This window comes from Mobula hypostoma, chromosome X1 (assembly GCF_963921235.1).
Source record: "Mobula hypostoma chromosome X1, sMobHyp1.1, whole genome shotgun sequence".
NCBI classification, from domain to species: domain Eukaryota; kingdom Metazoa; phylum Chordata; class Chondrichthyes; order Myliobatiformes; family Myliobatidae; genus Mobula; species Mobula hypostoma.
In genome coordinates this window covers 8,107,388-8,122,777 of record NC_086128.1, presented here as the reverse complement: position 1 = coordinate 8,122,777, position 15,390 = coordinate 8,107,388, and the positions used below count along the sequence as shown (strand labels likewise).

The 15,390-nt window shown below is 41.0% G+C and overlaps 1 protein-coding gene across 6 annotated transcripts in view; it reads right to left on the bottom strand.

Annotated features, from left to right (window-relative positions):
• Positions 1-15,390, bottom strand: part of LOC134340122 (protein TANC2-like) — an 828,834-nt gene that overhangs the window by 147,840 nt on the left and 665,604 nt on the right. For all 6 annotated transcript variants that reach the window (XM_063036995.1, XM_063036994.1, XM_063036997.1 and 3 more), the window contains one exon: positions 9,534-9,667. In XM_063036995.1, the coding sequence (XP_062893065.1) occupies positions 9,534-9,667 (134 nt within the window). The remainder of the gene's footprint in view (positions 1-9,533; positions 9,668-15,390) is intronic.

Here is a 15,390-nt window from a genome sequence, read left to right as displayed (position 1 = left end):
ACAGTGATTACATTCTTTCCTTCTTTTTGCCACCAGATTCTCTATTGGGAAACTTTTAGAGTCTTCATTATAAAGACTAATACAAAATATTTGTTCACAATTTCCACCATTTTACTATTATTTATTGTTAATATCCCAGTCTCATTCATTAAGGAACCCACATTTGCCTTAGCTGTATTCTTCTTTACTGCAACACACACAAAATGCTGGTGGAACGCAGCAGGACAGACAGCATCCATAGGAAGAAGCACAGTCGACGTTTCAGGCCGAGACGAAGGGTCTCCACCCGAAACGTCAACTGTGCTTTTTCCTATGGATGCTGTCTGGCCTGCTGCATTCCACCAGCATTTTGTGTGTGTTGCTTGAATTTCCAGCATCTGCAGATTTCCTTGTGTTTGCGTTTCTTCTTTACTGTCTGTTTTTATATTTCTTGCTCGCTTATAACTTATCCACCCTCCTCCTTTGGTTTCAATTTTATCCCCCGCTCGGTCTTGCAACAAATTCCTTGCAACATTGTCCATATTTTCTGAAACTCATCCATAACTTTCTTGGTTAGCCACTAACAAACTGTCCCACTTGCAGAGCCTATTCCTCAACAGAATACATATTGTTAACAACTATGAAATATCTGCTTAAATGTCACTCTCTCCAACAAACTGAAATTTCAATGGAGAATGATTTACAGTATCTCCATATTGCCAGAAGTTGCAATATAATCAAATTAAAAGGATGTCAGGAAATACAGTTGCTGATTATTGTCCAGAAAATGGTTGCTAAGCTGTTAGATATGAAAGAAATCAAACAACATGGGGATAGTGGATAACAGAACAGGTATAAAGGGCTGAGTGGCCTACTTCTGCTTCTATTCCTTCAGTCAGATGTAGACAAATTCCATAGAACAAATAATTATTTATTTATCCTCACTGCAGTGATTTATATTGGCTGAATCAGCCTTTTTAGACTGCTCAGCTGAGTGACAAATTCTGAATCCTATTACCAAAGACTCTGCTATATCTGCAAGATCACCCACCTATGTCTTTCACAGCTAAGGAAGGTCACCTGCAATAACCTGATAACCCCTTTGTCTTCAGAATCAGATAATTTATTTATCACGTGCACATTGAAACTTACTGTGAAATGTGTCATTTCTGTTAACAACCAACACAACCTGAGGATGTGTTGGAACAGCCCGCAAGTGTCCCCACACATTCTGGCTCTACAAGAGCATATGCCCACAATAGTCAGCAGAACAACACAAAGCAACAGCAACAAACCAAAGCAAGACAAATCACTTTCCTCCCTCCTACCCATACACACACATACACAGTCCTCCAACCCCAGCACACTTGCAGACGTCAGGCTTTTAGGCTTGTATTTCCTCAGTAGACTCGCTGACCCGCTGACCCAGGAACTTGACCTTTGGGCTTTGACCATTGGTACTGAACCCAGGACTCACCCCAAAGTCCAGGCCTCGAACTCCAGACTTGCCAACTCACATACTACTCATGCCTCCTGCCCACAAGAGTCCCCGATCCTGAAACCCGCCGACCTGGAGGGACGTGCTGACCTGGGACGCCAATGGCCCATGTCCTCGCTGGTCTCCGACCATAATACTTGCCGGCCCGACATCCGTCCATTGATGTCCTTCCACATGCATCCACATCATTGGCCTTTGAGCACAGAGTGTCAAGGGGAGGCCCAGACTATGGCCTGACCTTTAACTCCCCCACATCCCTATTGCTAAACCCTAACCTGACCCCTAACTCCTTTCTCTGTCTCTAAAATGAGCCCTACAAACCTAAAAACAACCAACCCAAGCCACAACCTCGACAGAGATCACAGCTCAGTGTCATCTTGACCAGAAGTACTATGCACTTCCTTGCCATGCTCTACTTTACACGCACATGGGTTCATCTTATGCAACATTGAATACTGGTTAGCCATAACTTGTCCTTTGCCAATATCCATTGTCAGCCCACCGATCAAAGTTGGTCTAAGTTACAAATACTTCCGTAGGTTTATTTCAACTCGCATCTCCAAAGAGTAACAACAACAACGTCCTACTAAATTGAATTTTAGACTTGATTACATAGAAATATGGTATCGAAAGAGGCACTGCTTATAAATATGACTTGGCATAAACAAGATTGTAAACAAAATAGTATAGTCTGTAGGTGTAAAAATATTCAGTTCCACTTTATCCATCCATTTTTATGAACTAAGTATTTCTTCTAACCTATTCTATTGCATGGGTGGCATAATGGATATAGGTCTCTACCAAAGGAAAAGTAAGATGCTCCTTCCCTCTGCCAGCCTGCAGGCCACCCTTGGGGAAGGTGTAGCACCTGCTTAGCCTCCCGAGCAGGGTCACGTGAAACCATGGGAGCAGGTGGTGGATGGTCCTATGAGCAGCTGGTGCACATCACAAGTCCTGATTATGTGACCACTGATGCCAGGCAGACAATCTCTGAACAGTATTGATAATGGCTGGGGTCACCCTTTTTGTAAAGACACTACCCAAAAGAAGGCAATGGCAAACCACTTCTGTAGAATTTGCCAAGAACAATCATAGACATGGAAAGACCACGATCGCCTGCGTTATAGACATAATGATGATGATGATGATTCTATTGCATGGCTATACATATAATTGTTGCAAGATCCTAAAGAAGCCTATTTCACACTATACATTGTAAAACTTGACACATTAACATCTTCTTTTATATTGAGATTGGTAACCTGGTTAGTTATTTACACGACATTTCACATTTCAATGTAGATGTTTCTATTGTTCATTCTTAAAAGTGCAAATCTGCAGACCCAATCAAATTCGTCAACCTGCATTAAATTACAAACGTATAACCAAATCAAGGACCATTAACAACAAATAATTGACAAAAAGGAACATTGGATATATTTACATTAGGTGGATGCAATTGTTCTGGTGAATAACTTGCATCTACAGCAGAAATTGCTGAAATATCATACTTTTTCCCAAAACTGTTTAATGATGAGACGGACAATAGAGAGGAAGTGAAGCAGCTGGTGGATTGGTCTGAGAAGAACAACCTAACCCTGAATGTGGCGAAGACAAAGGAAAGGACAAAGGACAAGCTCTCCTCTACAATCACTCTAAGCACCGGTGCCCCACAAGGCTGTGTACTCAGCCCTCTGCTGTACTCACTGTACACCCATGATTGTGTAGCCAAGTTTCTGTCGAACTCAATATACAAGTTTGCTGATGACACTACAATTGTAGGCCGTATCTCGGGTAATGATGAGTTTGAGTACAGAGAGGAAATTAAGAACCTGGTGGCATGGTGCAAAGACAATAATCTAACCCTCAACATCAGCAAGACGAAGGAATTGGTTGTTGACTTCAGAAGGAGTAGCGGACCGCACGACCCAATTTAGATTGGTGGTACACAAGTGGAACAGGTCAAAAGCTTTAAGTTCCTCAGGGTCAATATCACAAATGACCTGACTTGGTCCAACCAAGCAGAGTCCACTGCCAAGAAGGCCCACCAGCGCCTTTACTTCCTGAGAAAACTAAAGAAATTTGGCCTGTCCCCTAAAACCCTCACTAATTTTTATAGATGCACAGTAGAAAGTATTCTTCTAGGGTGCATCACAACCTGGTATGGAAGTTGTCCCGTCCAAGACCGGAAGAAGCTGCAGAAGATCATGAACACGGCGTAGCACATCACACAAACCAATCTTCCGTCCGTGGACTCACTTTACACCGCACGCTGTCGGAGCAGTGCTGCCAGGATAATCAAGGACACGACCCACCCAGCCAACACACTTTTCGTCCCTCTTCTCTCCGGGAGAAGGTTCAGGAGCTTGAAGACTCGTATGGCCAGATTTGGGAACAGCTTCTTTCCAACTGTGATAAGACTGCTGAAAGGATCCTGACCCGGATCTGGGCCGTACCCTCCAAATATCTGGACCTGCCTCTCGGTTTTTTTGCACTACCTTACTTTCCATTTTTCTTTCTTCTATTTATGATTTGTAATTTAAATTTTTAATATTTACTATTGATTTGTAATCCAGGGAGCAGAAAGCGCAGAATCAAATATCGCTGTGATGATTGTACGTTCTAGTATCAATTGTTTGGTGACTATGAAGTATAAATCATGGTGGACTTGAGGAAGGTGCAGATAAACTATCCCCTTCTGCGAATACATGGCTCCTCCGTAGAGAGAGATAAGTGCACCGAATTCCTGGGAGTTCACATCACGGATGACCTCACCTGGTCCCTGAATATCACCTCCCTGCACAAGAAGGCACAGCAGTGCCTCCACTTCCTAAAAAGATTGAGGCAAGCAAGTCTCCCCACCCTCCCCCCCATCTTAAATGTGTTTACAGGAGCACCATTGACAAGTTGCATCTCCATCTGGTATGGGAGCAGCCGAGCAGCAGACCAGAAGTCCCTGCAAAGGACTGTGAGAACAGCTGACAGGATCATAGGGGACTATCCAAGGGGGACATTTATCAGGAGTGCTGCGTATGCAGGGCCCTTAGCATTATCAAGGATCCCACCCATCCATCCAGCATCCTCTTTGACTTTCTATCATCAGGCAAGAAACTACGATGTATAAGCACAAGAAACAGTTTCTTCCCCCAGGCCATTAGGCTTCTGAACTTCTTGAATCTGACTAAAATGGCCACATTACAATAAAATGGAAGAGGTCTTTGCAGACAAATGCCAAATCTGAACTTTGATAGCTGCATCCATAATAGTTAGAGGCTATTTACCAAAAGGTGAGAATTTAAAATAATTTTGGATTATTTATCATATTTGTCCATGGCTTCCATATTCAGCTATTTTCCCCTATTGATGACTATATTTTGGACAGTCGCTATTCAGCTGTCGATTTAACTCATCAAGGATATTGAGAGTCTTTTCAAAGGGCTACCATTTACCCAGTGAGTTGAGAAATAACGTGATTGTGACGTGCCTCACAAGATGCAATAAAACCTAAATGACTGTGTAGAAACACTATGTCTTCGTTAGTAATTGCCCTATCTTGGCACTTCTGCTTTCTTCAGAAGTTTAGTCAGCAAATGGCTCTTTTAATTGTTTGCTTCAGCTGATTAGGGATAAATTGCCTAATTACGGGCTTCGTTTTCTGAATTATATCTTTGGTCAGTTTGTCTACAGATAATATAGCCAACTTAGTATCACTACCTTGGTCTTATGCTGGCAGATAGGCTTTGCAATTCTCACTAATATGATTTTTTTTACCTATTCTCTTTAGGACACATGTTCAAAATTACAGTTCTTTATTTTAGCTATCTACAGTATCAATGAGTATAAAGCAAGGAAAAAAATCAGTAATGAATTTTCTTTCCATGCCAAATATTTGCCTATGCTGCCGCTTACAAATCTGACTCCTATTTTCATGCTGATTTGGGCAACAACAGCTGAAAACGCAGATCCTACACGCATGCTAAAAACATAAAACTCTACTTAACTGCTGCCTCTCTTGACCACTGTCAAACTATGTATACAACAGCAGACATTTGGTCATCTGAACACTCACAAAGAAACATCATGTCATTAACTCCATTCCTTGGCTATAGGCAACATCCTTCTCCCAAACAACATTTGAAACTGAGCTATACCTGGCCCCAAGTTAAGCTTCACACCCAGACTTCAGGCGTACCTCTTCTCTAGGCTGAACCCCTGCCACAGCTCACCTACTGCTGAAAACAGCACATAGCCCTTTGCTATTGCTATACTTGACTATGTTACCTCACTATGGTTGCCCTCCTTGTTTTACCTTCTTAAAACTTGAGGTAATCCATAACACTGTCATCTTAGTTCTATTTGGCACCAAGTTGTGTCCATACAGCGGCATGCAAAACTTTGGGCACCCCGGTCAAAATTTCTGTTACTGTGAATAGCTAAGCGAGTAAAAGATGAACTGATTTCCAAAAGGCATAAAGTTAAAGATGACACATTTCTTTAACATTTTAAGCAAGAAAACTTTTTTACTTCCATCTTTTACAGTTTCAAAATAACAAAAAAGGGAAAGGGCCCGAAGCAAAAGTTTGGGCACCCTGCATGGCAGTACTTAGTAACTCCCCCTTTGGCAAGTATCACAGCTTGTAAACGCATTTTGTAGCCAGCTAAGAGTCTTCCAATTCTTGTTTGGGGGATTTTCGCCCATTCTTCCTTGCAAAAGGCTTCTAGTTCTGAGAGATTCTTGGGCCGTCTTGCATGCACCGTGGCCAAAAAGTTCTATTTTATCTTCATCAGTCCACAGGACTTGTTTCCAAAATGCATCAGGCTTGTTTAGATTTTCCTTTCAACTTTCTGGCCGCAATGAGCAAAGGTATGTTTGGAGAAAAAAGGGAGCAGAATTTCATGAAAAGAACACCTTTCTAACTGTTAAGCACAGGGGTGGATCGATCATGCTTTGGGCTTGTGTTGCAGCCAGTGGCATGGGAAACATTTACTGGTAGAGGGAAAAAGAATTCAATTAAATACCAGCAAATTCTGGAAGCAAACATCACACCGTCTGTAAAAAAAGCCGAAGATGAAAAGAGGATGGCTTCTACAACAGGATAATGAACCTAAACACACCTCAAAATCCACAATGGACTACCTCAAGAGGCACAAGCTGAAGGTTTTGCCATGACCCTCACAGTCCCCTGACCTAAACATCATCGTGAATCTGTGGATAGACCTCAAAAGAGCAGTGCATGCAAGACGGCCCAAGAATCTCACAGAACGAGAAGACTTTTGCAAGGAAGAATAGGCGAAAATCCCCTAAACAAGAATTGAAAGACTCTTAGCTGGCTACAGAAAGCGTTTACAAGCTGTGATACTTGCCGAAGGGGGTGTTACTAAGTACTGCCATGCAGGGTGCCCAAACTTTTGCTTTGGGCTTTTTTCCTTTTTTGTTATTTTGAAACTGTAAAAGATGGAAATAAAAAAAGTTTTCTTGCTTTAAATATTAAAGAAATGTGTCACCTTTGACTTTATGCCTTTTGGAAATCAGTTCATCTTTCACTTGCTTAGCTGTTCACAGTAACAGAAATTTTGACCAGGGGTGCCCGAACTTTTGCATGCCATTGTACTTTACCCTAAGTTCTCCATAGTTTGGGCCGTTCTCTGGCCCCTTAACCCTCTGAGGCATTTCTCCTCCTCTATTTCTGTCTTTTTGAGCACTTCCAAGGTCATAAACTCAAAAATTCCAAAACTACTCTGCCTCTACTTCTCTTTCCTCCTTCAAGATTAAGCTTTCAACTCTATGATTAATCATTTGGACAACTGCAAAAATTCTCCAGCAAAACTTCTTGGTATGTTCTGCCCAGTAAAGGTCATACATAAATAATAGTAGCATCTGATATTATTGTGGTTATTAAAATTGCCAGCAGAAGCAATGAAAGTTCTCAGTTTATTTTTGCATCGAAGTAACAATACTTATTAAGTCATAGTTCAATAAGAGGCACTGAATGAACGAATAAAGTGTTTAATCATTGTTTTAATGTTCAAATATATTAGAATCAGAATCAGGTTTATTATCACCGGCATGTGACATGAAATTTGTTAACTTAGCAGCAGCAGTTCAAGTCAATACATAATATAGAAGATAAAAAACAAAATAAAATAATAATAAATCAATTACAGTATACGTATATTGAATAGATTAAAAATCATGCAAAAACCAGAAATAATATATACTAAAAGAGTGAGGTGGTGTTCAGGGGTTCAATGTCCATTTAGGAATTGGATGGCAGAGGGGAAGAAGCTGTTCCTGAATCTCTGAGTGTGTGCCTTCAGGCTTCTGTATCTCCTACCTGATGGTAACAGTGAGAAAAGGGCATGCCCTGAGTGCTGGAGGTCCTTAATAATGGAAGCTGCCTTTCTGAGACACCGCTCCTTGAAGACGTCCTGGGTACTTTGTAAGCTAGTGTCCAAGATATATCCAACTAAATTTACAACCTTCTGCAGCTTCTTTCGGTCCTGTGCAGTATTCCCTCTATACCAGACAGTGAAGCAGCCTGTCTGAATGCTCTCCACAGTACATCTATAGAAGTTTTTGAGTGTTTTTGTCAACATAACAAATCTCTTCAAACTCCTAATGAAGTATAATCACTGTCTTGCCTTCTTTATAACTGCATCGATATGTCGGGACCATGTTAGATCCTCACAGACTTTGACACCTAGGAACTTGAAACTGCTCACTCTCTCCAATTCTGATCCCTCTATGAGGATTGGTAAGTGTTCCTTCGTCTTACCCTTCCTGAAGTCCATAATCAGCTCTTTCGTCTTACTGACGTTGAGTGCCAGGTTATTGCTGTGGCACCATTCCACTAGTTGGCATATCTCACTCCTGTACGCCCTCTCGTCACCACCTGAGATTCTACCAACAACGGTTGTAGCATCAGCAAAGTTATAGATGGTATTTGAGCTATGCCTAGCCACACAGTCATGTGTATACAGAGAGTAGAGCAGTGGGCTAAGCACACACCCCTGAGGTGCGCCAAAGTTGATCGTCAGTGAGGAGGATACGTCATCACCAATCTGCACCAATTGTGGTCTTCTGGCTAGGAAGTCAAGGATACAATTGTAGAGGGAGGTATAGAGGCCCAGGTTCTGCAACTTCTCAATCAGGATTGTGGGAATGATTGTGTTAAATGCTGAGCTATAGTTGATGAACAGCATCCTGACATAGGTGTTTCTGTTGTCCAGGTAGCCTAAGCTGTGAAGAGCCATTGAGATTGCATCTGCCGTTGGTTGACCTACTGTGGTGGTAGGCAAATTGCAATGGGTCCAGGTCCTTGCTGAGGCAAGAGTTCAGTCTAGTCATGACCAAACTCTCAAAGCATTTCATCACTGTAAATGTGAGTGCTACCAGGCAATGGTCATTAAGGTAGCTCACATTATTCTGCTTGGGCACTGGTATAATTGCTGCCTTTTTGAAGCAAGTGGGAACTTCCGCCTATCCAAACATGTATACAGTATGCAATAATCATCGATTGAAAAAGTACAGAGTAGAACTGTACAAACTGAACAGATTGCCACTACAAATAATCATCATTCTCATTATCTAGCTAAGTAATGTAAAAGGACTATATTCCAGCAGGCTTTGTGAATAGCAGGCAAGTCATGATTGCCTGACTTCTCCCTTCTATAAACAAAGGACTACATTTGATAGCACAGAAATGATGCTGCACATTGAATCTTGTGACTGCTTATGGGAAGCAAACTCAATTACAACAGATGTGCATCTGGGGACTGTGTGCAGTTTTCATGTGTAATGTTTGTGCACATCCATCTTTTCAATGTACCAATTGTCTTAGGTTTGGAGGAAAAACTAAAGGAAAGGATAAAGAAAGCAAAATATTTCTACATTAAAGTCTGTTTCAGAATTTGACAGTTTATAAATCCATTTGTGCAAGTTAAATACAATACAGCAAAATTATAGACGACAAATAACTGATAATAATATGAAACATAAATTGCTTGACATTAAAGGTAGTATTAGATTTCTATCACATTTTGTGCCTCTTTGTACCTGAGTGGCCAGTCTTTTCATAGCTTCCTCCTGACGTCGACGGAGTTCAGGTGTGCTTGGGCAGCTTCCACTAGAAATGGGTGGGTGTCCTTGAGATGGCTGGGTAAGTGGTAAATCTCTGTTGCTTTCTACATCTGCAATAAAAGAAAGAATACCAGTCTAGCAGGAAAACAAATTGTTGGTCCTGTTAAGATACAGTTCAACAAATGTCATTTTCTTTTTCCTTCCAAGCTTTTTGTACAAGGATTTCTCATTACATTTCTATCCCAAATCTTAGTACAATATGGCCAAACTTCCCATAATCATGGAATTATATTATATTTCTGCTTCAAAAAGATGAATCCATACAACATGCACTTGACTTCAGAACTGCATGCATGACTAGCAGAAGTAAATCAGTTAAATCAACTCAAAATACCTGAAGGCAGTTTAATAAATTAATCTGAGTTTGTCTGCAAACTATCACGTTACTTGAGATCACTTCACAATCCCTTTGTTCTCTCCACAATTTTCCATTCTCTGCAACCTCAAAAATACTTAATTTTTAACTTCTGATTGTTATGGAAAAGTCATCAACTTGAAAGGTCCACTCTTTCTCTCTCCACAGCTGTTTCCTGACCTACTGAGTATTTCCAGCATTTTCTGCTCTTATTTAGATATTAACCCAAAGTTCATCAATATGAAATAGAACTCCGCTTGAAGACCAACTCTGCTCCACCAACGTACATATTGGCGGCATTTATGCTTTCTTCACTTTCATTGGACCTTTGAACAGGGCACCACTTTCATGTTTTACTGACTGGAGGAAGGAAAGCAGTCCAAGAGTCATACAGCACGGAAAAAGGTCCTTCAGCCCAGCTAGTCCGTGCCAATTAGGATGGCTATCCAAGGTAGCCCCACTTGTCTACATTTGGCCCATGATCTTCTAAACCTTTCCTATTCGTGTACCCAGCCAGTGACAGCTCAATCCATATACCCTCTGTGTCAAACGTTGCCCCTCAAGTTCCTATTAAATACCTCCCCCCACTTTAAACCTATTCCCTCTAGTTCTTGACTCCCCAACCCTGGAAAAAAAGAACACTGAGCACATTCGTCCTATCTATGCCCTATATTACAATTTCATACACTTCAATAAGATCATGTTGGAAACTACTGTTTTTTTTAATAATACTTTTTATAAGATTTGTACTTTTTAGCAAACTGAATATGTGGTGGTTCATCCTCACTCACTGGCAGAAAGCACTAATAGTTTATCACTTTTCTAATTTTTCATTGGCTAAGTATTAGCACATTACCCACGGAATGTAATTGGTTTCATTATATAGCTTCTTAACTAGTCTATTCTTATCTAAGGAAATTTCCTTATTTCATTATAAAAGTGATGGAGTTTTCAGAGACGCCATCTTTACTTTTTGTCTTTGCCATTCATTTAACTCTTAGCATAGTTTCTCAGCTCCTTAGTTAGTTTGCTTAGTATTAGTAATTTATTTGTACTTTAAAATAAACAGAAATCTTGGAATTATGACTGCTTGTCTCTCAGTCTCCTATGCTCTAAGGAAAAACGTCTTCACCTGTCCAACCTCTCCCTATAACTCGGTCTCTCAAGTCCTGGCAACATCTTCTAAATCTTTTCTGCACCCTTTTCATTGTTTTTTTATAGTAGGCTGACCAAAACTGAACACAAACAGTTGGATAACAGTTTAATTGATCATAAACAATACAATGTGGAAGTATGTGAAGGTAACTTTGGTCAGAGAGGCTATAAAATCTTAAAGAGACTAGGAACCAAGAGAGACAAATCTTTGAAAGTGACACAGCAAAGAGATAATAAGTATATGGGGTCCTAAATGCTTGTCATATACTACTTTCCCTATATGTCAAGGACATATGAGTTGATGGGACAATTTATAGAGGCATTGACCTTGGTGTGTAGGCAAGTGGCTGAACCAAGGTGGCACATAAGGGGAATGTGGAAAGATAAACTAGCTCCAGTGTAAATGGGTGCTTGACACTCTCAGTGCTGAATCAGAGGGCTGCATAGAGTCATAGTCATGTGCCCTTCAGTGCTCATCCATCCAAACTTTTTTGCCCATCTACATTTCCATGCCTTTCTTATTCCAATGTCTATTTAAGTCTCTTAAATACAGTGATTATATCTGATTCCACCACTTCCTTTGGCATGACTCTATGTCTCCTCTGGTTCCCTTGCCAAACACTTTAAAACTGCAATAAAAACAGTATTTGCTTGGATCAAGTTAAGTAGCATTCAAAAAGAGGGAGTAGACTTGTACTTCAGGACAGTGACCAAGGCCGTTGAACCGATATGCTTGTATTCATGTTTGTCTTTAAACCTTGTCCCTCCTGGTTCTCAACTATCTCTTTGTTTTCTCTGCCTGAGCCTTGCTTCTTTTTAAGAGTTATGGAAAAGTACAGCACAGAAACAGACCCTTTGGCCCATCTAGTCCATGCTGAACCATGTAACCTGCCTAGTCCCATCCCTAGACCAGGACCATGGACTTCCTTACTACTACCATCCATGTACCTATCCAAACATCTCTTAAATGTTGAAATTGAGTTCGCATGCACCATGTGTGCTGGCAGCTCGTTCCACACTCTCATGACTCTCTTAGTGAAGAAGTTTCCCCTTAAAATTAATGTAAACTTTTGAATGTGAATTGAATGAAAGCAACAGCATTTTCTCCAGAATATATGTGTAACTGAAGAACACATGCCATCCTAGAAAGTATTTCTGTTTGTTCCAGAATTTCACAACCTTTTCTGAAGTACAATATTCAGAATTGAACCTAATTTTGCATGTATATCCAAACCAGCTTCCAAAAGAGGTGGATTTTAGCCCTGGTTTTCACTGCAGTGCCTATAATGGCACATTTGGTAACATTCATGCCCTCAGTTAGAAGCGAGGTTTTACATACCATACCTTGCAACTTGAACACAAACATAATTTGTTGGAACATCATGACGGTACTAAAGGTGTGTTGTGCTGTCAGAGGTGCTATCTTTTGCTCAAGCCTTTAAATTACAGATACGTCCCCGAGAGGGAATGACCAAGACACACCAATTAATGTACATTTAATGAGGTTGGTGGCTAAGTAAGATGCTCCTGCTCCATTACCATTGACTTGGAAACTCAACAACCTGCCCACAAAGCTCAGAGAGAGTGCAGTCCATGACAACAGGCAGCAGTATGCTTCGAGGTTCTCCTGGCTGTTTCTGGGAGACGTCATGGTGCCCTAGGGAAGGCTCTGGGTAGTATGGTAATCAGCAATAAAGGAGAACAACGGCAGACAGCAGCTGATCCCACTCTTGGTGGAGCAAGGAGCTAGCTGATGGAGAGTGGGGGAGCAAAGTGGAACTGATAGAGGCTGGTACAGATAAAGATAGACTACGTGTGTATGTGTGCGTATGTACATGTGCGTGTATATGTGTGTGTGTGGGTGTGTGTATTTGTGTATGCATGCGTGTGCATGTCAATCACAAACAGCTTCCAGATACTCTTGGTAGATGACTGCAAGAGTAATAAGACTATATGGTAGCTGTTTAGTGTTTCAAAAAATATCAGAATCTCACACATATGTGATAATAAGACATTAGCATTTAATAACACATCCTTATAGCATCTATGTAAATCATTTCAATTCAGCTTCTTTCTCACGCTGCCACCCTCCTCTCCCTTCTTGGCACATAGATGTTGACACTTACGCCCTCATCCCTCATTCCTTGTGAATTCATGCCTCCCCAAGCACACATATCTTCCTCTATGACTCTTGCTTTCTCTTTCTCGCATACACACACACACAGTTTCCCCATGGTCATTTCACATTCACTCTCCATCTCACATACATAAACCTATGTGCACACGGTCAGCCTCTTCCCATGCGTGTCTCTTCATTCAGTCTTGCATCCACATACCATGACGATTTCTTCACTCAGGCAGGGAATCTTAACCATTTCCGCCCCACATACAAATTATTCATTTGCCCCACTGTAACAGGAGTGCACACCATCTACAAAATGCACTGTATCTACAAAATTGCCTTGACTATTTCAATAGCACTTTCCACAATATTTAAGAGTGATACAGGCAGCCAAGTATGGGAACACCTCTGTCTGCAGGTTTCCCTACAAGCTGTATACTATCCTAGTTTGGGAATTCATTGCCATTGGTCCCAAATCCTGGCCCAACAACAGCACTGCCCAGAAGGACTGCAGCCGTACAAGAAGGTGTCTTATTTCCATCTTCTCAAGGGTAATTACAGATGGGACTGGAAAAATATATTTAAAAAAACTATCCTGTAGAGCCTTTTAAAAAGGCAAGGATGTAGAATGGTCTCATGGATATAGACAAGTTTTATGTCTTGCCTACACAGGCAATGGGGGTCCTCACTGAGGCAAAGGTTCTGGACTTAAGTGATGCTGGCTCTGGTGAGACCCAGGCATCAGGTGAAGTTCAGTATGTGATTAATCGCCTGATAGACATTTATACATCAGAATTATATAATCTCATTCATCCTGCACAGTGTATTCAGTTTCAGGAAGAATTTAAGGTCTAATTTATTGGAATAAAGCGTTCTAAAATTCACTAGTGAGGGTATGAAAATGGATTATCACATGTAAATGAGCTGCACTTACCTAAGGGAACACTCAGAGTAAAAAGCTAACACATAACAACATTTCATATGAGTACTGCTTCAAATCATCCAGTGTCAATACCACAATTGTGCATCTATGCCTTCATATCATAACATGCACTGAAAAAAGTTGGCACATATTTAAGAAAGTAACAGCACGTTGATTTGTAAAATTGAGATGCAACTCTTGTTATGGAGCAAATTATTCACGGAACATGCTGGAAACAGCTAGAGTTCAATGGATGCACACATTGCGTTACTTTGAACACTTATTGCGCATTGTACTTTAAAGTGGTCTGGACTTCAATGGGTGCATAGACCATTGTCTGCCCAGTTCAATGAGAATCTAGTTGGCACTGTGGAAAACAAAACACATAATATGAGCTTCTCGACTACAGTCATTGGTTTATCTATAATATCTTCAACGGGGGATGTCAAAGGTACGTTCTTTACACAGAAAAGGGTAGGTGTGTGGAACACCTTGCTAGGTGGTAGAGGCAGATACATTAGGGGCATTTAAGAAACTCTTAGGTAGGCACGCGGATGCTGGAAAAATGGAGGGCTATGTCGAAGAGAAGGATTATTTTGATCTTCAGGTCGGTTACAAGGTTAGCACAACATCGTGGCCCAAAGGACCTGTAACGTGCTCTAATGTTCTATGTTCAATACATTCAACCACTTTTCTCTATAGTTGCTAACTCTATAGTTGGGAGGTCACAACCTGCAGTCAGTCCATTAAGAGCAAGAAAGTATTTTTGATGGACATTTGACTCTTACAAGCTTCCAGCAGCACGATGGCAACCCACAGGGCAACTGCACCTCATGGTATGGCTTAGAACTTGTGTGGAACAAGTTGGGTCTTTATTCTTTGGAATGTAGAAAGTTGAGGGGGGACTTGATAGAGGTATTTAAAATTATGAGGGGGATAGATAGAGTTGACGTGGATAGGCTTTTTCCATTGAGAGTGGGGGAGATTCAAACAAGAGGACATGAGTTGAAAGTTAAAAGGCAAAAGTTTAGGGGTAACATGAGGGGGAACTTCTTTACTCAGAGAGTGGTAGCTGTGTGGAACGAGTTTCCAGCAGAAGTGGCTGAGGCAGGTTCAATGTTGTCATTTAAAGTTAAATTGAATAGCTATATGGACAGGAAAGGAATGGAGAGTTATGGGCTGAGTGCAGGTCAGTGGGACTAGGTGAGAGTAAGAGTTC